General features: G+C 36.0%; 1 protein-coding gene across 2 annotated transcripts in view; it reads left to right on the top strand.

Annotated features, from left to right (window-relative positions):
* Positions 1-23,521, top strand: part of LOC149786719 (periodic tryptophan protein 1 homolog) — a 75,225-nt gene that overhangs the window by 4,881 nt on the left and 46,823 nt on the right. For both annotated transcript variants that reach the window (XM_089977220.1, XM_089977221.1), the window contains exons 3-8: positions 2,471-2,685; positions 4,909-4,991; positions 6,638-6,734; positions 10,333-10,440; positions 14,974-15,095; positions 15,788-15,846. In XM_089977220.1, the coding sequence (XP_089833346.1) occupies positions 2,471-2,685; positions 4,909-4,991; positions 6,638-6,734; positions 10,333-10,440; positions 14,974-15,095; positions 15,788-15,846 (684 nt within the window). The remainder of the gene's footprint in view (positions 1-2,470; positions 2,686-4,908; positions 4,992-6,637; positions 6,735-10,332; positions 10,441-14,973; positions 15,096-15,787; positions 15,847-23,521) is intronic.

Below are 23,521 nucleotides of genomic sequence, written 5' to 3'. Positions count from 1 at the left end.
TTCCCAGTGCTAAAATAATCTGATAGCCCAACAACTGGGACCCCACTAATTTTAGATCAGGGTCATCCTGTGTTGTAAGTGAGGTGCCTGTTGGGCTTGTCGAAGAAAAAAAATTAATTTGCCTGAGCAAACCTTTGATGCCGCTGATAAAATGTGTAAATGTATTTTCAAGATGTTGACATACCTGCCATAATACAGCATAGTCTAAGTCAGATCACCATTGTCCTATGGAAATTGAAGCATGGCATGTCATGTTAAAAATACAATTTTGTACTCCCAAACCCAAAGACATGGTTGGGTTTTGAGAAAACACAATTTTCAGTAATCTTAAATTTTTTATTTAAAAAACCCACCACTTTCAATATTTGCCTGTTACGTGTAACATGTATAAACGATAAAGTCATGATTGAAGCTGTTGTAAAACTATCCCTTGTGAACAGTGGCAATGTTTCAGATTTGACTGCTTATATAGAATGCAAAGCATGATCATTTTATTTGTCAGAATAGTGTTCAAATGTGATTCAGTTTTTTAGCCAATTTAGGAAGCAGTTAGCTATCAGCAAAGCCCAACAGAAATAAATTTCAGAACTCTTGGTTGACAGAGTTTTACTTTGTGAAGCATGCTAGCATAGCGATAAACACTAATGACACTTCCTTTAACTTAAAACCACTTTGAACCCTATTGAATTTATATTCAAATTGTAACTATTGCAACATTGTGTGACAGTATTAAAAGAGGGAATTTTTGGACATGTGGAAATTGGAGTCCGGGCTGGTGGAATTTCAGTTTGGGTTTGTGAGTTTATTTAAGTCACCAGCATGAGGTCTGTGACTAAAAAAACAATATTCTTTGAGCACTGCTTCTTGTCAAGACATGAGAGACATACTCCTACTTTGAAAAAATGTAACTAAACAAAAAAATTATGTGATACACTCCAGACCTTTGTTGTGTTGCTGGACACTTTTTGGCAAGTGTGATGACTTAGGTATGTACTCAGGTAATGTAAGATCAATAACATTGTTTTGGTCAGATTTGTAAAGTACATCATCAAGTGTCTTGTTATTTTGGGCCCACCAAGCTCCCACACTGATGTAATAAAACAAAAGATCCCAGATGTTTCAGGTTTTGCATAATGTTGATATTTCTGTCATTGTTGAACCCTCAAAAGTGAAGTTTGGAGTGGTATAATGGATTCAGCTTGTATGTCTGCACAGCACATGTTTGTTTAATTAATATCTCATGAACCCATCGAGGCATCTTAATGAAAATCTAGACTCCATGCCCTGTGAAAAATGGATTTGATCTGAAAAGGATTTTAAGACTTGTTTCCATCTATATTACAAATTGTGTCCATCTGTGACATTCTTATGCATTTATTATCTTCAGAACCATCTGAGATGTCCTTATGAAATTTGGTTTAAAGTACATTTGTATTATGACAAGAGTTTATACCAAACTAAAGGGAATTAAAGGTTCTTTGAATTATACCTAAGATATACAAGGTCTTTTTTAAATAGCCAGTATAACCAGTGAGAAAAGCCACAGAAATTCTTTTTCTTTAAAATCCTAACCCTATGCAAAATATGAAACTGTAGAGTACCACCTAAATGAAAAGAAACATTGTCAAAATGATGTCTATCTGATATCCATTATAGCTGCCATCTTGAAAATATTATTATTGCTACTTCTTCAAAATAAAAAGTAATATTGCCATTGGGTTTTGATGAGAAGATTTCATATCTTGGTGGTCCTAAATGAAACTTATACTGATCTGATGGCCATCGACCATTTATCACTACTGTTTCTTGAATGGATGGTCATTACAGCATGTTTTTCTTTTTACTAAACAACTTGTCCTAAATTATAATGGTGCCTTTCAGTAGGCCTGTCACAGTGGTCATCTTTTTAAAATCTCACTATTTTTCCAGAATGGATGGTTATATCAACAATGTGTTTTCACTGAGAGACTTATTATGATGTCAAGCTGGTTTTAAATGAAAATGGTGCTGATCTAACTTCTAAAATGGCTGTTACGATGGCCATCTTGAAAATATTATCATTACTTCTTGTAGATAGCTGGTCATATTTACATTATGGTGTCACCACAAAATTTCTGGGTCACCAGGTGGCCATGTGATCTAAGGCACTTTGCTTTACAAATAACTCACACATGTCATCTCTATTTTCATGAGTTTGAGTCTTGGCTCAACTAGCATGTCTTGTAATACAGATTTTACAGCAGATTTACACCATATTTTTTATATTTTTTGATCCATTTTCCAAGGAAAGAAATGGTGAGATGCTTGTGGAGGGATTGTAATATGAATATTGGTTTACTGGGAAGGGTAGATAACTCGGGAAGGCATGGAAATAACAGCCTTTGCAGCAATTGTGGGTGGTTGTTGAACATTGCTGCATAATGTTCCTTTAAGGGCAGTGAATTAATCAACTAAATTGCTTTTATTATAGAAGACTTGAAGAAGGTGAAAATGAAAAGGAGGAGGAGGAAGAAGAGTTGGATGAGAAGCATATATATGTAAAATCAGAAAAAGGTGCCGCTACTGCTGTTGATAAGTCTGATACTGTCAAGAAAGTCAAGAAGAGAAAGACAAAAGAGCAGATGGTGGAGGAAGAGGAAGAGATTGTGAAAAAGTATGGATTGGAAGAATATGATGAAGAGGAAGGTATGTTGGAATTAGTGAAATGGTGGTCCATTCAGAGTGTATAGTGTTTCACTTGATTACTTATTATATATATATATGTGTGTGTGTGTGTGTGTGTGTGTGTGTGTATAGTAAGAAAGTAAGAGAATATAGGCAATGGGGCAGTATAAAAATTATTTGAAAAAAGCTTCTCAAAATTTTCATTACTGCAGATACTCACTTATAAGAAGACCATGATCTGCCATTGCATAATCCACCAGATCAGGGTCTACTAATTACTCCTAACAAACTGCATAGACCCATAACTGCCAGCACATTATATGATGGCAAATCTGCATCTCTGCTGTTTGGACCTTACTTAGAAGCATTTATATGTGATACATTCCCCATTATGGAACGTCTTGTCAGTGAGCGGTCTACTTAATAGCTTGCACATCTTCAGCTTCAGTGCTGATTGGAGTCGATGTGGTACCAGCTGTGGAGCTAACCATAAAGGTTGACCATAGCAGCAGTAAAGCTGAACAATGGCAGCTGTAGAGCTGATGAACAGTGTTGCTGGTTGAGTAGCAAGTGATCAGGCGTTGGTGACTGATTGGTGATTGCTTGATTGACCAAGGAATTGGATGGTGGTCAGTGACTACGTGGAATACTGATGGCAAGATTGACCAGTGTGATGACCATCCAGGTGTGCTGGTGATGGAGTGTGTAACTCCATACATTCAATCTTTTAGCCGTGGGCTAATTTTGGGGTTTGTAATACCCAATGTTTTGGGTTTGTAAAGATATTTTGTATGATATCTGTCCCTTTCTTTTCATCATTTTATTATTTGGGTAAAATACCTCATTTGTCACTGTCTGAGTAAATTCATTTTTACTATTTGAGTAAAACACATAATTCTTTTGTCATGCAAAACTTCTATGAATCATTCACCTTTGTCCTTGTACTGTGTAAGGTTGGTCATATATTTGTATTTTCATTTGTTGCATTAGTAGGTTCCTGCGGATTATGTTAATTTGTCCAATATTTGGATTTTATACATGCATGTATTAATCATAATTCTTTTCTCGTCCAAGTCATTCATCATTAAACATTGTATTTGTATCATCATCAGAAGTGTTCTGTTATAAATCCAGAATCCAACCCAGTTATCTTGGTACACTCAACCCCCCCCGTATTTGTGATGATGCAAAGATTTGTGAACATTTGATAGATACTGTGTCCTCAACATGGTCAGAAAATAGATGATGGTGCCATATGTTTTCTTTTAGGATAAAACTCTGGAAGAAATATAAAAATATGGTGATAAAAACTGACACATTACCTAGTGTACAAAAGATGTATGTTGATGCTAGAATTTCTCAAGCAGTTCCCCAGAACAGAGTTTTAAAAATCTGTTAGCCCAAAGCACAAGGCCCCACTAAATCTTGACTTTACGACATGAGCATGCACAAATTTTGAAATTGTCTGAAGCCCCATTGGTTGTGAGTCCTTCTGTGGTTCAGTAACCAATATCACAAGTGTAAGGTACTGACCATTTAATTTTTCAGGATGGGGTCGGTATGTAAAAATAACAGTAAAAAATGTGGCTTTCTTGGGAGAATGGATTTTAAGTCAGGGCAAGTGATTTTTATATTAAAAAAAAGATACTAGCCCAGGACCAGTGTCTGAAAAATTCTTTGAACATTGGAACAATTGAATAATGGTTGACATCAGGACCTGTAGAAAAACATTGCTTTCTGTAACTATTTCGAGGTGAATAAACACATTAGACAGTTTAGTGTTCCTTTTGTTTATTTCTTTCCATATTTAAATTAAAGCAATTTCAAAGTTGTGTCAGAATGATAGGGCCCTTTTATTAAAGTCATTTGACAAGGGCCTATGAAAAAAATCTTCAAGCAATGTAGAAAAGACTGGCATTTACAATTATCTTGTTTACCAGAAAAGGGCTGCCCTATTGAAATTCCTGTTCCATATCTGACTTCTATTCAGTAGTTGTCATTTCTCATTATTAATGATTTTTTCTATCATAATTCTGCTCTTTCTCTTGAAATTTTCTTTATAAACTAATAAAGGTTTGATCATCTATCTTGTATTGTGCATTTGGTAACTTTTTATCATCATTGGCGATGGCTGATGGCGACATAGAGGTCTGTGATGTATCCATTTTTTTCTTAGTTTTAGATGTTTGGTGTGCCCATATGGTAGCTACATGCATCAAGCTGGTACATTAACATATTTTTCAGCCCAAAACCCACTGAAAGGGATTGGAAACCTTACATACTATGCTGATGAAGAAGACGATCCTTACATTACTCTGAAAGGAGAGGTGAGTTTACTGACCTTAATTGTTTTTTACTTACTTCAGTATTTTCACGACACCAACAAACTTTAGTTTTACTGCAGTATTTTCATGACACCAATAAACTGTGGTAAGACTCCAACTGCTTCCTGTCAGCTCTCTTGTTCTCCTATTTCCCCTACAACACCTTACTCATGGTTACAGTGACATTTTCATTGCTTCATTAGACTTTATCAATGTTCCACCAGACCGCAAAACAGCCTTTTATACAGACGTGTGACCACATTGAAAGAACAGTCTATACACCATTTAACAGTTTTTTCATTAAGTGGCAGTTCAGGTGAAATATACATTTCTTTACCTGTCATTTTGCCAGATGCAAAGAAAAAATGTCTTTGTCATTTCTTGAATCAATATTTTCACCATTTGCCCAATAAATGCTCTTGTATTCTGAATACATTATATCACTCTTTTTTTATATATTTCAGTTCAGTAAGCAATGTATGTCTTTTTTAATATATTATCAAGCATTTTGGTCCAGTATTCTCAAGCATTTTGGTCCAACATTCTCAAGTATTTTGGTCCACTTGTCTCACTTTAATGGTTATTTATGTCTGTGCCTAGGGCATTAAATGATAAAGCTTAAAGGAGTAATAGTGGAATAGTGGATACATTTGAAGCCAATAGCAATGACAAGCAAATGATCACTGTCAAATGCCTATAGACGGATTGCTAGTAAAGAAGTTTATTTAATATTTAAAGAGGGTTTACACCTATGACTTGTTTTCATTAGTATGATTATTTCTAGTTTACCAACTTAGCAAAAGTCATTGAACAGTTTTGCTGAATGAAACTGGGAAGACTTTAAAAAATTTCATAAAGTTCAGTGAGTTTTTCTTTGGTTTGTTAGTAAAAGAGACAGTTTGAAGTGGAATATTTACCTCTCTCCACTTATTTCTCTCTAATTCCTGTTACTATTTTCTTGTAGAGGAGAGAATTTATTTCACATTAATTGGACATTGATGAACACTTAAAACAGTCTTTAAGGCATACAAATATTATTACTCTTAAAATGGACCGTGTTGGAATAACAATATCCTAATCCATGTACATTTGCCAATTTACCTTGAAAAATGTCTGGTTGGAACTTAATACCCTACTGGTCTGCATGAGGTATTTTGCATGCATCAGCTGGGAATCAGCCACTTTTCGTTCTTGTTTTCTCTCCATGTTGTTTATTGTGAAATTTCAAATATCTAGACTGCTGCCAATCTCCTTGGGTATTCTTTGCCATCTTGTCTGAACTGCAAAACCATGTTTTCAGAAAGTATTACACACTTGTTACAGTTATGTTCCAAATCATTTGGTCATAAAGTTAAGGATGATTTAGCTGTATTCACAATTTATTGTGCTGGCATTCCTGTCCTGTAATCGGAAACAGACCTGGCCCTAGGATATGTGGGGCCCAAGGCAGCAAGCGATGAGTGTAGGGCCCAAGGAAGTTGCCTCATTCGCCTTGCCCTAGGGTCGGGCCTGATCTGAAATTCACATGTAATGGAAGAGAAGGAAATCTCTATGTGATTAGTTAATAATAAATTTACAAGGTGTTTATGAAGATGCTTGCTACAAAGTGGACAAGAAATATTTGTGATTGTAAATTATGTTTCTTTCAGATGGACAGTGATGAGGAAGATTTTGAAATAAAACCCACAGACAATCTGATATTGGTTGCAAGGGCTGAGAAAGATGCATGCACATTGGAAGTTTATGGTAATAATGTTATTTTTTACTATTTGCTATATGCGTAAAAAATATAAATCCTTCAAGTTCACAGTTATGTAACATATTTGTAAATAAGTTTGAAGGAAATAAAGTAATGTAAACTGGTATTCTGTAAATTAACTTCATTTTTTAAAGAAAACAATATTGTGATTTAAAATCATGTTCTTTAACAGTGGTTAAATTACAAGAAGTTTCATCCAGATACATTGGGAAAATTGTAATGACAAAAGTAATTTATGAATTTAGGGTGTAGTTCTACTTTAATAAATATTTTGCATTACATGTTTTGACTAGTACTTAAAATGAATTTCCAACCTTGTGCCAGGTATTTTTTGGGTTTAATTTCTAATTATATTCTTTGGTGGCAATATTCATTTAGACACCAACTGGGTCCCAGATGCACCACTCCCTCAATAACTCACGCCCTGATAAGTCGCAAACTCGCTTATAACGCGGGGTCAGGTGTGGATCCCATTTTTTGAAACCAGAAAATACCCCAAAAATTGATCCCTATTTGTTGAACTTGAAGAAAATTGCACTCAAAATTGGTAATGGAAACTTTGATGTATCTCTTGTTTTATCGTCGAAAACTGTACATAGGACCTGGAAATTTTAATCAACACTATGAAATATCAAATTTAAAAATAGGTCATGCAATTTTTTACATTTTCTTTCCAAATGACATTCCTAGTACACCGCAATTAACAATATGCAATTAAATTTAGATCAATGAAAATGACAATTACGCCGAGTGGAATCAGTGCTTTAAAACATATTGCATTTATGACAATTACACTTAAAAGGAACTAAAAGATAAAGCTAAAACTCAAATTTCAATTGATACAAAAATATACAGGAACCAGACTCATCAAGAAAACAAAAAGCAGTGACATAATACACAGATTTTTTTGCATACACGTGTTGGTTGTTTAAACCAGTTGGAACAATCTTTCATATGTTGGACATTTTGAAAATAAATGTTATTTAAACAGAATAACGAACATACTTCATTAGAAAGAGCGCGTTATTAAAAACAGCTATGTCCACAAGCATTTCACTGAGAACCTAATTAGGTGCCAACCTTGTTTTGATAACTGACATTTGATCTATCAAACACTTATAAATGTTACTGTGTATGTTACATAAACTGCCTTAAATTAACCGACTCTTTCATTACTGTGATCAAAGATAACAAGGCAGCCAAGTGAAATGAATACTTCGTAAAATAAAGAGCTTAATTTCACAGATATGTTCCATTGTTGGCAATTGAGTTTCGGAGAATTCTTGAACTGGCACTTAGAGATATCCTCAAGGATGATAATAAGTTTCATTATTACTTCCAATGAAATCACGACATCAGTATTGTACTAATTGAACAATACAAAAATTGAGTTTAGACACAGATGATTCTCACACGAAATAAATGTCTCGTGTTTTTGAAGAAAAACAAGGAATCTTGTTTGGCGGTGTATCAACAGTTAGTATAGTTCCCTGCTCTTGGGACTTCTGATTTAGCAGGATAATATTAAACACCACTGCAGGAACCAGACTCGTCAAGAAAACAAAATGCAGTGACATAATACACAGATTTTTTCGCGTACACATGTTGGTTGTTTAAACCAGTTGGAACAATCTTTCATATGTTGGACATTTTGAAAATAAATGTCATTTAAACAGAATAACAAACATACTTCATTAGAAAGAGCACGTTATTAAAAATTATTATCGATGTGGATGTAAAATGAGGATTCAGTCATGAAACAGACCAGTTCCCTAACACCGCTTCTCAGCCACTCCCACCCCCCGGTTTCTCGATGTCAAAGTGATTTTTTTTCTCTAATTTTGGAGGTCCCTCGGTAACTCGCGTCTCACTTATAGTGCGGTCTATGTTTGTGGACCCCGTTGTGTGCGAGTTATCGAGGGAGAGGTGTAGTTAAATATCTTAGTCTCACCCTGAAGGGGCCCAGAGTTAACAAGTGGTCTAAAGCGCTCACCATTATGGATCATTGCCACCTCACCTCTGTCTGCATGGGTTCGAGTCTCAGGTTTGGCCAATGTTGGTGTGTGAGAAAGCATGCCAGTAGCTTCTCATGTGTCATTGATTCTTTCTAGGGTTTTCCTGGGTTCTTCCTCCACCATTGATAATGACCACCCTGTATAGCCTATCTTGTGCTGAAAAATGGCATTAAACAACAACTCACCCTGAAGGTCCAGATAAAAATTCCATGGCAAGCACCATATATAGGTCGACGGCTCCGGTGGCCTGATAGTTAGAGCGTCCACCTCAAACGTGGGAGGTCGTGGGTTTTTATCCCTGGTTGAGTCATACCAAAGACTTACAAAAATGGTACATACAGCTGCCTTGCTTAGTGCTCAGCATTAAGAGGTTAGTGTTAGGACTGGTCAGCCTGGTGTCAGGATAATGTGACTGGGTGGGACATCATGCTACATGTCTGCGGCATGATGCCCCAGTGGTAGACATCACTATAAACTGTCACACTGCAGACATCATAGCGATATAACTGAATTTTTTTTAAAGCTACATTAAAAATCCAGATCACACACACACCATATGTAGGTCAATGGTAACATGCCCACATAGTACTTCTTTGGTCATGGATTAGATCTTTGGTTCTGGCATTTGCAAGGATATGTAGATGTCCATCTAAAATAAGGGTTTTCTCCAGGTTTCCTGGTTTCTACCACCCCAAACATAGCTTCACATGGACATTCAGGCCATGGATAATGTCTGATTGAAGTTGTAAAATTGACACAAATGCAGTATATCAATAGAAATAAGTTGTAAAATTGACACAAATGCAGTATATCAATAGAAATAAGTTGTAAAATTGACACAAATGCAGTATATCAATAGAAATAAGTTGTAAAATTGACACAAATAATAATAATAATGAGGACTTTGTATAGCGCCTAATCTTTAGAAGCTCTAAGCACTTTACAACATTAGACAACACCTATAAGATAAAAAACATATAATAATATTATTACAAAAACAAACACCATGAAATTAGAAAAACATTAAAAAATAAAAAACATGCTGAGAATATTTCAGGTAGGAAACATTATTAGGTCTTTAAGTTTATATATGCATTATAACAATAGAAATAAGTTGTAAAATTGACACAAATGCAGTATGTCAATCGAAATAAGTTGTAAAATTGACACAAATGCAGTATATCAGTCAAAATAAGTTGTAAAATTGACACAAATGTAGTATATCAATCGAAATAAGTTCAGTATCATAATTTGAACATTTCATTTTTTTAACCTTCTCAGTTTTTGTTGCCTACCAGTTTTGGGTTTTGTTATCAAATGTCATTCAAGCTCTGAGTTCTACCTTTAATAGCTTCTAGGGTCCTTGGGATATTTACACCTTAAAATATTAAATGTACCATCCAAACCCTCCTAGTGCTATTTCTGGAATTGACTGATAGTATAATTTTTTTTAAAAAACTTTTCAGGAAAAAACAATTAAAAGTGCAATAATAGCCAAAATTGACCTAATCTTAGTGAATTTTGATATTCATTTGAGAATTTAGTTCATAATTTTGTTTCTTTTTTCCAGTGTATAATGAGGACTTAGTGAACTTGTATGTCCATCATGACATTATTCTGCCATCGTTCCCTCTTGCCTTGGAGTGGCTGAACTATGACATAGCTGATGGTAAAGCAGGTCAGTCACATATTCCATAGCTGCTGGTCAGTCACTTTATTCCATAGACGATGGTAAAGCAGGTCGGACTTATATTCCGTTGCATTTGGTCAGTCACTTAATCCGTAGCTGATGGCAAAGCAGGTCAGTCACATATTCCATAGCTGCTGGTAAGTCACTTATTCCATAGACGATAGTAAAGCAGGTCAGTCACTTATTCCATAGCTGCTGGTCAGTCACTTATTCCATAGACATTGGTAAAGCAGGTCAGTCACTTATTCCATAGATGATGGTAAAGCAAGTCAGTCACTTCCGTAGCTGATGGTAAAGCAGGTCAGTCATGTATTCCATAGCTGATGGTAAAGCAGGTCAGTCATATATTCCATAGCTGATGGTAAAGCAGTTCTGTCATGTATTCCATAGCTGATAGTAATGCTGGTCAGTTTTAGTATTCCATAACTAATGGTAAAGCAGGGTCAGTCACTTAATCCATAGATGATGGTAAAGAAGGTAAGTCGTATGTTCCATCGATGTCAGTAAAGCAGGTAATTGACATGTTCCAAAGTTGATGGTAAAGCATGACAGTTATGTATTCTGTATTAACATTTTTAATTTGATCACATAGTAGGTATAGTTTTCCTATAGTATGTGCATTTTCTTATTTTTGATATTACCACATGTAAAAATATCACTTTATATGATTCTGATTGGTCCAAATAAGCCCATGAAATTATTGTGCAGTATCCTCTTCACTGATTGGCTGGGATCGTGGGAAGACGTTTTTAACCCCGCCTTCTGGAATGTTTGGTTTTGAAAGAACATTTTTGCCAGCCATTTTTTTAACTTGACTCGCAAAAGGATATTGAGGGAAACTTATCTCGGCTGTCTGAATATGGATATGTTACCTGTACAGGGGTTTGTTATGTCATGTATAACAATATCATAATGAGAAACATGGCGTAAAGCTACAAGACAAGAACAACAATAAGAAGTAAAAACACAGGTATTGCTTATGTTATGGTGGGGTGGGGTGAGGGAGCAGTATATCCGTAACATAGATATAGAATCCACCATATAAACAAGCATGGTTTAAATGTTAACTTACAGAAGCAAATAAACTCACCTCTGTTCACAGAAGAATTAGGACATAAATGTGTCTCCTAACTGACAGAACTTTATCCAACCACAGCATCTTTATGTAGTATATATGGGATGCAAATCTGACTCGAAAAGAAATTTGTTTGTGTATTCTGTACAGTTCATTGTTCCAGTCAAATACTGTAAATATCCGGTCACAAATGCATTGCAGTAAATGTGGGAATTTCTGCCTCCAGTAATCCTATTGGACATAAAAATCTCAACAATGTAACATTTAGTTCTGAAAATGACATTTTAGTGTAAACATTTACTCTAGGTCTACTGTTTACTGTATCAATGTGGCATCACATAGCATTAATCATTCTGTTTTGAAAAATGATTTTGTTGTTATAAAATGTTCTGTTTATTCAAATGGAAGGTTTTTTCTTTGATTTATAGTTTGTAAAAATGTACAATCTACTTTTACTAGTTCAGCGCTCTCCATTACGGATCACTGCCATCTCATCTCAGTCTGCGTGGGTTCGAGTCTCGGATTCAGCCAATGTGGGTATATGAGAAAGCTTGCCAGTAGCTTCTCGTGGGTCGGTGGTTCTTTCTGGGGTTTTCCCGGGTTCTTCCTCCACCATTAATACTGGCTGCCATGTATAGCCTATCTTGTGCTGAAAAATGGCGTTAAACCCTAAAACAACAACAAAATTTTACTAGTTCAACTTTGTTTGGGACTATATTTTATGCACAACAAATGAAAAGTGTACTGTCTGTCAGAATGAACAAAATTATTCATTCTTTCTATCTAAATAATTTCCACTGAAATAAAAACTATGTGATAAAAAGAATCTCAAATGGGTAATGATTTAATATTAAATTTATGCAACTTGTTGAATAATGTAATGATTTGGCTCCCCAAGGCTCGCAAAAGCCAGACATTATTCAACTCATTACCCATTTGAGATCCTTTGTGTAGTATATGCCTTATATAAGATCCTAGCTTTATGAAGCTCTCGGTATGATTTGACTTTTACTTTGGTGTGTGTGTCATGACATTATCAAGTTTGGGAGAGATTGAACATAAAATGATGCATGTTTCAGCTCATGCAGATTTTATGAACATTTTTAATGCTTATTCAGCTATTTTTTATGGGCAATTAGTGACAGAATATTTGTTCCATACTTTTCTATGTAATGCTTCTTACTTGGGAGGTAAGATTTGCACACGGGACTATAGATCATTTGTCTGATTTTTTTATTGCTTGAATACTTTGGTATGTGCAAAAATAAATTTTTAAAATGTAAATTCTCAAACATTTCCAATATGATCATCTTTAAATGACATATTATATTATTCAGCAAGTTTCATAATGCTGGTCATATGTGTGTGTGTGTGTATATATATATATCGTATGACATAAAGCAGGCAGCTTCATGATGAAGTTAGCCATTATGCAGTAATGTGACAAGATTTGTTTCATGTCCATTAACACTTAAAAATATTAACTTTATTACATTTGTTAAATTTCATCTATTTTTATTTATTTTTTGCAACTTTGCAACTCATCATGATGACTCCCAATATTTTTACTTTCATCTATTATTTTACATACCTGTGACTGAATTTGAACATCTTTGCCTTTTGCCTGTTATCATATGGTACTTTATGTTTGGGTGGCTTTATCTCCATAACATTTTTTGCAGTTCTACATATTTACATTGTTAGAACTTTATCTTTTAATCCACACAGTATAGCCATTATTGTGCTTATATGCTGCTAAATTCCTAATACATAGATGGAGTATATTGGGTTCTACTATCAGTGATTATTAACAGCATTAACCATCATTTTCTTTAAGGTTACACGTTTTAACCCTTTACCTCATAGAGCATAGTGACAAAGTGCAGCACGCTATAAATAGAACACCTGTTACCTAGTCAACAGCATACGCATAGGCCTGCCTGTGAACTGTTGATATTATGTTTAACAGCAATTGTAACCATTTTACATTTTTTGTACACATATATTATATGTGGAAAAATTTAAGAGTAAAGTCCGATTGTTATAGCTTGTAATTATTTTTCACGTAAGAATTTTTAATGTGCTTTAAAATCTTGAGAGAACTCGTTCATCGTCATGTCAGTGAGGCCACGTGACCAACCGTAGCTGCCATTTCCCAGACTCGAAATTTACAATTTTTTCGTCTGCGTCTACATCACTAAGTCATCTGAATTTGATAATTTATAAAAACTAATTGCTGCCTAGATCAATATCAGAGCCTTTACCTAAGTTATTGAATCTTTCATAGTTGTGATTCTAATCGTGAAAATTTTGTAAGTACTGAATGAAATCCGCGACCGCCATTTTGGAGAGTGGAAATTACCGCCCAGTTATGTTAAATAGCAGATATTGACCTGTGCATAAACAGCGACCACGTGATCTGACGTAATTGTCATTCACGGAAATAAATGTAGTATCTAATGGGGGGGGGTTCCCTGAAGGTGTCGCTATGAAAACCAGCTCAAAATGGCTGATGTTTACAGCAGGCGTCAAAAGGCTCTTCCATGCGAATGGGTTAGAGGCGTAAAAAGGCGCTTCCATGTGAATGGAGTAGAGGCATCCAAAGACGCTTGCATGAGGTAAAGGGTTAACACAGTCAGTGAAATATCATTTTTGGAATAAAAGGCCTTTAATGCATAAGTGAATGTGTTTTTCGATCTATATATGTAGATCAGGGTCTTTGTTGTCTGTTCTACTGTTTACTATTAACAGACTGCACAGACCCAGATCTGCTGTCACATTTATGTACAGGCGAATCTGGCTCTGTGCAATTTGCATTTGGACTCATCTTATAAGCAAGTATATATGGTATGTAAAATTGTCATTCACAAAACATTATCTGTGTTTCATCTGCTTTGAAGGTAGTATTTGTAGAATTTTCTAGCTGGCCTATTTGTCAGCATATCTAAATGAATTATTTCATGCATTATTCAGCTCCATTTTGGCATTATAATTCTAATGACAAGCTTTCAAGTTTTATAATCTGGTAATGGGAACTAGGAAGTGATCATTTTGTTTAAGAGTGAATGAGGGAGTTTAAAAATCATTGTAAAGATGAACCATTTTGATGTGTATGATAATGTACCCTTTGCCTTGAGGATTTAAAAATCTAATAACAAAACAATTGCAGCTATAAGTGTATTTCTATGTCTGGCATGAAAGTATGACAAGATATTAAAATATATATAATTCATATGGCCATTTTTTAAATGTATGCTTTATCAAATGTACATAATTATATATCATAGCAGTTTGATTTTTGGGGTGCATGAGCCCTACAAAAAATAAAAAAAATAACCATTGTTTTAATTTTACTTGATCATGATAAACTTTTCTCTGATTTGAAGCAGCTGATGAAGGAAGTAATAAAATTGTGGTTATTAATCCGATTTTCTTCCTTTCGCTAGGTAACTTTGTTGCTGTGGGCAGCATGGAGCCCACAATTGACATCTGGGACTTAGACCTGGTAGACTCACTGGAACCAGTGGCTACCCTGGGGACAAGGGAAAGCAAAAAGAAAAAGAAAAAAGTATGTACAGTCAGCTCTGAAATTGTGCAGTGAAATTTGAATTTCAGCATTTCATCAAGCCAGATTTATGTCTAGTGAGCATTGTTTATTATGAATCAGTGGGAAATATTAAATATTCTTTGCGATATGACTGAAAAATTGTTAAAAGCTACGTTAAAAATCCAAATCCAAATATTCTTCTAATATAGCAATTTCTTCATAAGTACTGCCTGTTTGGAAATTATGTTTCGTTGTTATAGTGCACTTGAAGCAGATACAAAAATGAGTTTTAAAGGCATCAATGAATTTAAATATTCAATATTTGTCGAACTCTTGTCATGACAAATTAAAGCATATGCATGAACTTTTGATTCAAATGAAAATGTACATTTCTTGCTTTGTATGATAAAGATTGAAAGTCATTGTCAGAAATTTAGATTATAAAATATTAAACATGGCTGTACCATAAAAGCATATTGATACTATTAAAATTGCAATTTTCATCAGTATTGAACCCAATCCTCATATGACATCACAGCTGATAAGGGAAGTCACTTATGGATAAACAAAGTGAAACTTGCTGCAAGTGTATTTGAAAAACAACAGTAGAATTGTTTTTATTCATGAAATTGACATTTAGGCACAGATAATCTTAGAGCAGCTTTCATTGCATATTTTGCATCTCAGAAAGCTTACTAATTTGATCTTTTCAGAAAGGGACACCAGGTCATACAGATGCTGTCCTGGACTTATCCTGGAATCCCAATGTCAGGTAAAACAGCAGTTATTTTCTTGCGTACTATTAAGTATTTTACAGACATGATATCTGATTTTTCTGATAGTCTGATGGATTTTATGTGAATTTGCACATGTAAATCTTTGATAAGGCTAGTAATAAAAACTCTCATTGCAAGCATGCTCAAAGAAACACCACTTCCCAGTACCAACTATTTTGGGTCATTCCAATTTATTATTGCAAGGCTTTAGCAGGTGATGTTGTGATATCCACCTTATGTTGCCTGCCTGTCCATCACCACACTTTCTAAAGTGCAAGGTGAATATTCTTGAAACATTTTATTGAGGTTACCTTTCTGGTTACCATTTGCATAGTGGTTAGAGCCTCTGACTCGGAAGCAGGAGGTTACAGGTTAGAACTTTGACCGAATCATACCAAAGGCTTATAAAAAAGGGTACTAACAGCTGCCTTGCTAGGCACTCAGCATTAAGAGGTTAGTGTTAGGACTAGTCATTCTGGTGTCAGAATAATGTGACTGGGTGGGACATATAATAAATGTCTGCAGCATGATGCCCCAGTGCTACACATCACTATAAACTGCCATACTGCAGACATCATAGTGATATGACTGGAAATTGTTAAAGCTACATTAAAAATTCAAATCACACATGCACACGCACACACACACTCATAACTTGCATTTGGTCAGTTATAAAGCTTATTACATGTAAATGTCCATTTTCAAACTTTGCATCTTTTCAGGTCCAATTTTAACAGTTATTGTCCTAATTAGAATCAGTTTTATTATTCACTATGGTGTGTATGGGTTTTAAAGAATTGTGACTCATGACTACCAGTTGTCCTTTCTTTGGTCTCTGCATAAATACTTTAGCAGGGACTTTTGAATTTCAACTAAAATTGGCATGAAGCTTTGTACTGATGAGACCTTGAATAAGTTTCATTTTCAACATTCCTTGTCATCATTTGGAAGAGTTATTGCCCCGGAAAATGCACATTTACTTGGCTTTGTTTCCCTACAAAGATTCTTCTATTTAAGGCCAAACCAAACAAACAGTAATTGGCTGGGCCTGCTCTGATGCATTCATCATTAATATTTCTAGTTTTGACTATTGACCCTATACAGGTTCAGGCCTTGCCCAAAGAGAGGTTTGGTTAGGTCAAATTGCCAGAATACCTGGTCTTTATTTACAGCTACCCTTGATTATAATCTTTGACAAACTTGGTGAATCTTGGCCTGATGCTTGGTACTGGTCTTTTCATCATTCTCTCCCACTCCAAGCTATCTGCTAGCATTTCAAAGGACCCATTTATGGCTCTTTCTGTAGTAGCTCTGTATTAGTGCAGTCTGACATGTGCTCCAGGCTACCACTTTTACCACAGAGAAGACATGAAGGATTCACAATGAGGCCCAAATCCAGCAAGTTAGCTGGAGATTGAAAAAAATCATGCTCTGGTCTGAGCAGGAACTGGATCTGGAGAGACATGTAGTTCCAGATATCAGAACATTTTAGTATTCTCACTGGTAGTGGCCACCTGGTCCATCATCCTTGGCTTCCTAGTTTGATAATTTTGGATCATCAACTGTCTCTACACCTTCTGTAGCTCATCCTAGATCATAGACCTTCTTGTAGCTTGTTGAGTACCTGCAGCAATACTCATCTCATTCTATGAGTGCTTCAGAATCACAAGTACTCTTGTCTTGGCTACCTTGAACTCTTCCATTACTGATGTGAGTGGTAGCTGGAGCATTCCAGACCTGGTATAGAGCCCAACTCCTTTGAGCGATTATTGGACTCCAAGCCATCTGCACAGATACTTGCTGATTGATCTCTTACAGCCTTCCATAGTCATTGTTGCTGTCATGTACATCATTGATTGCCAGACCAGTCTAGCTAGTGGTCCATTTTGGTACATCCTTCTCTTGAATTTCCAAGAAATGCTGAATTGTCAATCTTTATCTATTCATCTACCTTTTTCTTTAGCAGTATGATGCCATTAATGTGTCACATCAGACCACTTGCCAAGGCACTTGTTAGGATTATCCAAGGTGGATAGGATCTCTTCATCTTGGATCTTCATCACAAACTGGCAGATGACCCAACCATTTCTTGTCACTAAGCTCCTAGACTTTCTTAGATTAAACTTCATGCAAGCCCATGATAGTCTGCTCAAGTGCTGTCAGCACCCATCTAGCCTAGACATAATGTTTGTGGTGTCTGTCTTGTCGTCCACAAATCCCCTGTTGGATGGTACACATGTCCCTAACTTTGTTTTTGAACAATTTGTCTTGCTTTCCACTGCTGTGATTGATAATCCCTCTTTCCTGGACAATCCATGAAATGGCATACTTCTCTACCATGAATTGTAATTGGATGTTGCTACATTACCTGCTGTTTCTTGGTGTATAATTTTAAAAGTTCTACTGAGTGCGGCCACCACCATCACCAATTAACATAGAAGAAAGGAACAGGAAAATAAGAGCAAAGAAATAATACTAAGAAGAGGAAACGATTAGCAACCCACCAAGCCATGAACAGAGGAAGTGCACAGAACAGAGGAACTCTCAAACAAAGGAACGATAGGAACACATAACAGAAAACAAAGGAGAGACTTGGAGCGGAGGAGCAGACTGGGTGTTAGGACAAAAACAAATGATAAGTCATCATTCAATGCTAGACGCAATTTAAGTAGAAGAATGCAAACAAGGTCCAAACAAATGGCTCTGTTCAATCCAAACATGCAAAAACACACAAGCCACCAAACAACCCTATCAACAAATCAGTAAAAATAATGGATGTATCACAACTCCAAACAGCACCAATAAAGCATGTAAAACAAGCAAGATTAACGCAAGTCGTACCAACCACAGCAAACTCCAATTCAACTAACACTGGGACCCCAAATTCTGGTCACAAACACAGACCAAACAAACCACAAACCAGCAGACATAACTAACACCCACCCACCCCACCAACAGAAACTACTAGAAATACAAAACTACACTCCAGGGAACAATATAAATACAGTGCCAATACTATCGCCAATCCTCTTCAAGGAAGCGGAAAAACCACACACAAATGAAGATATAGACACTACTATTCCAAACCTAAAAAATGAATTTGACAGTAACCTACTTACCATAAACTCCCCACAGTTAGACCAAATAACTATAACCAGCACCCCAAAATTCACCAAAAATGAAATAACCAATCCTAGAAACATGCAAACAAACCAACAACAGGAAATCAAGAAAAAAAATATTAAATCAAGATATTAGGAAAGAAACTATACACTCAAGCCATACTCCTGGACCATCTGGGGTAATAACACCAAGGGAACCACCAACCTATGGGAACAAATCTAATGAATTAGACACTACCAAACTACCCAGCAGCATTGCTAATAAGGCAACCCAAAGACCCCAAACAACCCAAAAACCACAAAACACATACCTAGGTAAAGGCAAGGGCCCACTAAAACCCCAAAGCAACCAAAAAAAAAAACACAAGTAAGGTTAACTCAAAACAGGAAATAAAACAACAACAGAACCCCCAAAACAAAATTTACAATTATCATTCCATTGAACACACCGTATACATAAGCAGCAGGTGCAACAGAATTACTAGTCTAAGTACCAATAGTATTATGACAGCACTGACCATAATTCATACTGGACAATTCAAACTGATAAGACCAAGGCGAAACTACCTGATTGTCCAATGCAGCACAGGTGGAAAAAATCATCCAGATTGAAACTATAGGCCCAATAAAGATCAAAGTAGAGAGACACCATAGCACTCAAAGGAAAACACGAGTCACTTCGAACTCCAAACACAGTGAAACCACAACTAATCTGGCTGAACCCACTAAAACCACTATCTTTAAAAAAAGTAATAGCACTAAATGGATACAACAAGGACATAAGCAATGAACTCCTACTTCATAAACTCACAGCAAGTGGAACACAGACCACCAAAGTCTATCTTAAAAATCACAAGGGACAAGAAACAAACAAAGCAGTTATAGAGGCTACCAAGCCAATACCCGCAATAATAAAACTAGGACAGTCAGGTGTGTGCCATAAGCTGGAAAACTACATAAATAGGCCAAGATTTTGCACCAGATGACTGCACTGGGCACACTATGCCCTCAGATGTAGATTCAAACCAAGATGTAAGTACTGCGGAGGTCCACACAAAGGAGAATGCCACACAACTAAATAAAAATGTGCTAACTGTAAAGAAAACCATTATCCTAGATCGGCAGAATGCAGATTTGCAGTAAAAGAGAAACAAATAGTGGATTTAATGAAAAAAACCTCACCTACCATTCTGCCAAAAACATTATCTGTAAAAACAACCCCAACACACCAAAATCTACCTCTGAAACAATCAGTGAGCACCAAAACTCTCCACACAGAATCAGAAGGGAAAACATTGCACCACAAAACATACCCTCGAATCAGGAAACAAAAGAACCAAAAACTACAACCCACATTGTAACAAACCAAGACCACCCTGATAACGCTCCAGATACAAACAAAACTGTCGCTCCAAACATCCCCAAACCTAACACACACCCCAACACAGAATTAATACAGGAAGTAATGAACCTAACAACAGGAACCTTATTACAAGATCTCAGTAGCATAATGAGAACCCTCAAAACCATTTTCACCATACTAGCTGATTGGACCACAAGACTAACAGATAAAGACAACGTCAAAAATGGATAGTACAAAAAATAATAAAATCACCATCTGACAATAGAACTGCAGAGGAATCTTTAAAAACCTATCAGAACTGCAGAACAAACTGAATAATACGGCCATAAAACCAGACATAATCTGCCTACAGGAAACCCTCATAACCCAAGAACACAAACGCCTGCCCAAACTACAAGGCTGTACCCAGGGAATCTTTAAAAACAGACCCAAGGGGCAGAAAGGGGGTGGACTAGCAATTTTTTTGATAGGTACACTAATCTACTATGAAATAATAGAAGTACCCCCTAACCTAAACATCAATAATAGCATCAAAATAATGTCAGTAATGATAAATATAGGAACCACAAACATTCAAATAATAAATGCATATGACCTAGTGGGTACCTTCTGCCCTACCAACCTTATCTCACTAAAGGCAATCACTAATAACAACAACAATCTAATTATCTGTGGCAACTTCAACGCACACAGTGAATTATGGGGAGGTAAAAAGAAAGATCAAAGAGGGAAAATGGTTGAAAAATGGATAACTGAGAACAATCTGGTCATCTTAAATGACGGTTCGAACACTAGATTAAACCCTGAGGATGGCACTCTCTCAGCCATAGACCTAACCATTACTACCCCAAATTGGCTCAAATCACAAATTGGTGGGTGGATCAAGAAGATACGTTAGGAAGTGACCATTTCCCCATCACAATCAATATTCAAACAAAAACTCAACACATTCCAAATGAAACCCCACCTAAATGGAGGTACCAACAGGCAGACTGGGACCAATTCCAATTATTACTAGCTTGAGTAAATCCTGATAGATTGCCCAAATATTGACATGTATTATGATAACATAACAGACACAATTATAGAGGCAGCTAACCGATGCATTACAAAGTCATCTAATATCCAAATAAAAACCCTGTACCATGGTGGACTAAACATTGCACTATAGCACACAAAGACAAAAAAAGGGCCTTAAATAAATATAAACGCACAAAAAATTCTATCTACTTCCAGCAATATAAAGATAAAGAAAAAACACTAACACAAACTATAACATTAATCTATGGCAAACCTTTTACTCTAATCTAAGTCTAAAATCAAACTCAGAACAAATATGGGACAAGATAAAAGCCATAAAGGGAAAGCACTACCTCAGCCCCAACAATTAAAAATGCCATAACAAATAAAGATATGGCAGACCTCCTAGCGAAGCATTTTTTGAACATGAGTGGCAACAATAACCACACCAGAAACTTTCAAGAACACAAAAAACTAATGGAGGAAACCCAACCTCAAATGTTTCAAGACCAAGGAACAAAAGAATCTCACCTAAATAGCAACATCACAGTACATGAATGGGAGATAGCCCTACGATCCAAAAATGAAACGTCCCCTGGTAAGGATCAGTTAGGTTACATTATCTATAAAAAAAACTACCTATCAATTTAACAATAGCCATAATCAAACTCTTTAATAGGATATGGGATAAAGGCCAACTACCCACCAAATGGAAACAGGCCATAGTAATACCAATCCCCAAGCTAGGTGAAGATCCCAACAACATAAATTCATACCGACCCATCTCCCTTACAAACAATATTTGCAAAAATAATGGAGACAATAATCGCAAATAGGTTAAAACACCACCTAGAAAGTAATAACCTATCTCCATAAATCAATGTAGCTTTCGGAACAAATGGTCCACCACTGACCAACTTATCAGATTGGAAACAGACATCAAACTCGCTTTTAACGCACATAGGAAAACAGATCGCAACCTCATAGGCCGAAAAATTACCACAAGAATAGGCAAAACCCATTTGGAGGAATTTTCACTTGAAAATGGAACACCACAAGTCAGTGTAATAAGTCCCCTACTATTTAACGTAATGGTAAACGACCTTGACCTCAATGCAGCATCCACAAAAATAAACTTGTCACAATTTGCAGATGATAGTGGCATATAGAGGAATGGAAATCCTGCCAATAAAACAGTAGTTAAAGAAATCCAGCAGAGCCTAGACAACATAGGGAGATGGGCGGACAAATGGGGTTTCAAAATATCTCATGAAAAATGTGTGGCAGTCAAACGAAATAACAACCTAGTCTATCCAAACTTCTATATACAGAATCAATTAATTAGATACGTAACAGTAGTAAAATTTCTAGGAATGTTCTTTGACAACCACCTCACATGGAAACAGCACATTGAACAACTCACCCAGAATTGTAACAAAGATCTCAATTTACTCAGGAATGTCACAGGGACTGACTGGGAATCCAACCAGGAAACCCTCCTCACGATATCTAAAACCCTAATTAGATCAAAACTGGATTACAGTTGCCAAGCATATAACTCGGCTAAGCAACCTGTACTACAAAAACTTGACACTATCCAGAGAAAAGCCTTACTATTATGCACAGGAACACTCCCCTCAACATCATTAGAAGAACTACAAACACTAACAGGAGAACTACCCTTAAAATTACATAGGCAAGAACTGCTCTACCAATACTCCAGTCGATTAGATACCCACTCAGACAACCATCCCACCAAAATACTATAAACAAGTGTAAAGTTGTCTTCAAACCCAAAATCATACCCACCACACCAAGTGGCAAAGTAATCCTTGAACTAAGAGAAAAGATACCTCTACTAAAATAACAGGTAACAAACAATACAGACCAGAACAAATCACCATGGTTACAAAAACCACCAAGGATTAACAGTGAAGCTACCAAATTAGGCAATAAAGAAGGACAAGAAGATTTACTAAAACCTGTACTGGTAAACGAAATCAACCAAAAATACCCAGACTATGTTAAAAACCGATGGATCAAAAACAAACAACCCACCAAGAACAGCAGCAGCAATAGTCATCCCTGAATTCAATATACAAACAGGATCCAGATTACCTGACTATTGCTCCATTTACACCACTGAATTCTGGGCTATACTTGAAT

This window comes from Sinohyriopsis cumingii, chromosome 12 (assembly GCF_028554795.1).
Source record: "Sinohyriopsis cumingii isolate HCF-2022 chromosome 12, ASM2855479v2, whole genome shotgun sequence".
Classification (NCBI taxonomy): Eukaryota; Metazoa; Mollusca; class Bivalvia; order Unionida; family Unionidae; genus Sinohyriopsis; species Sinohyriopsis cumingii.
This window is presented reverse-complemented; position numbering and strand designations above follow the sequence as displayed.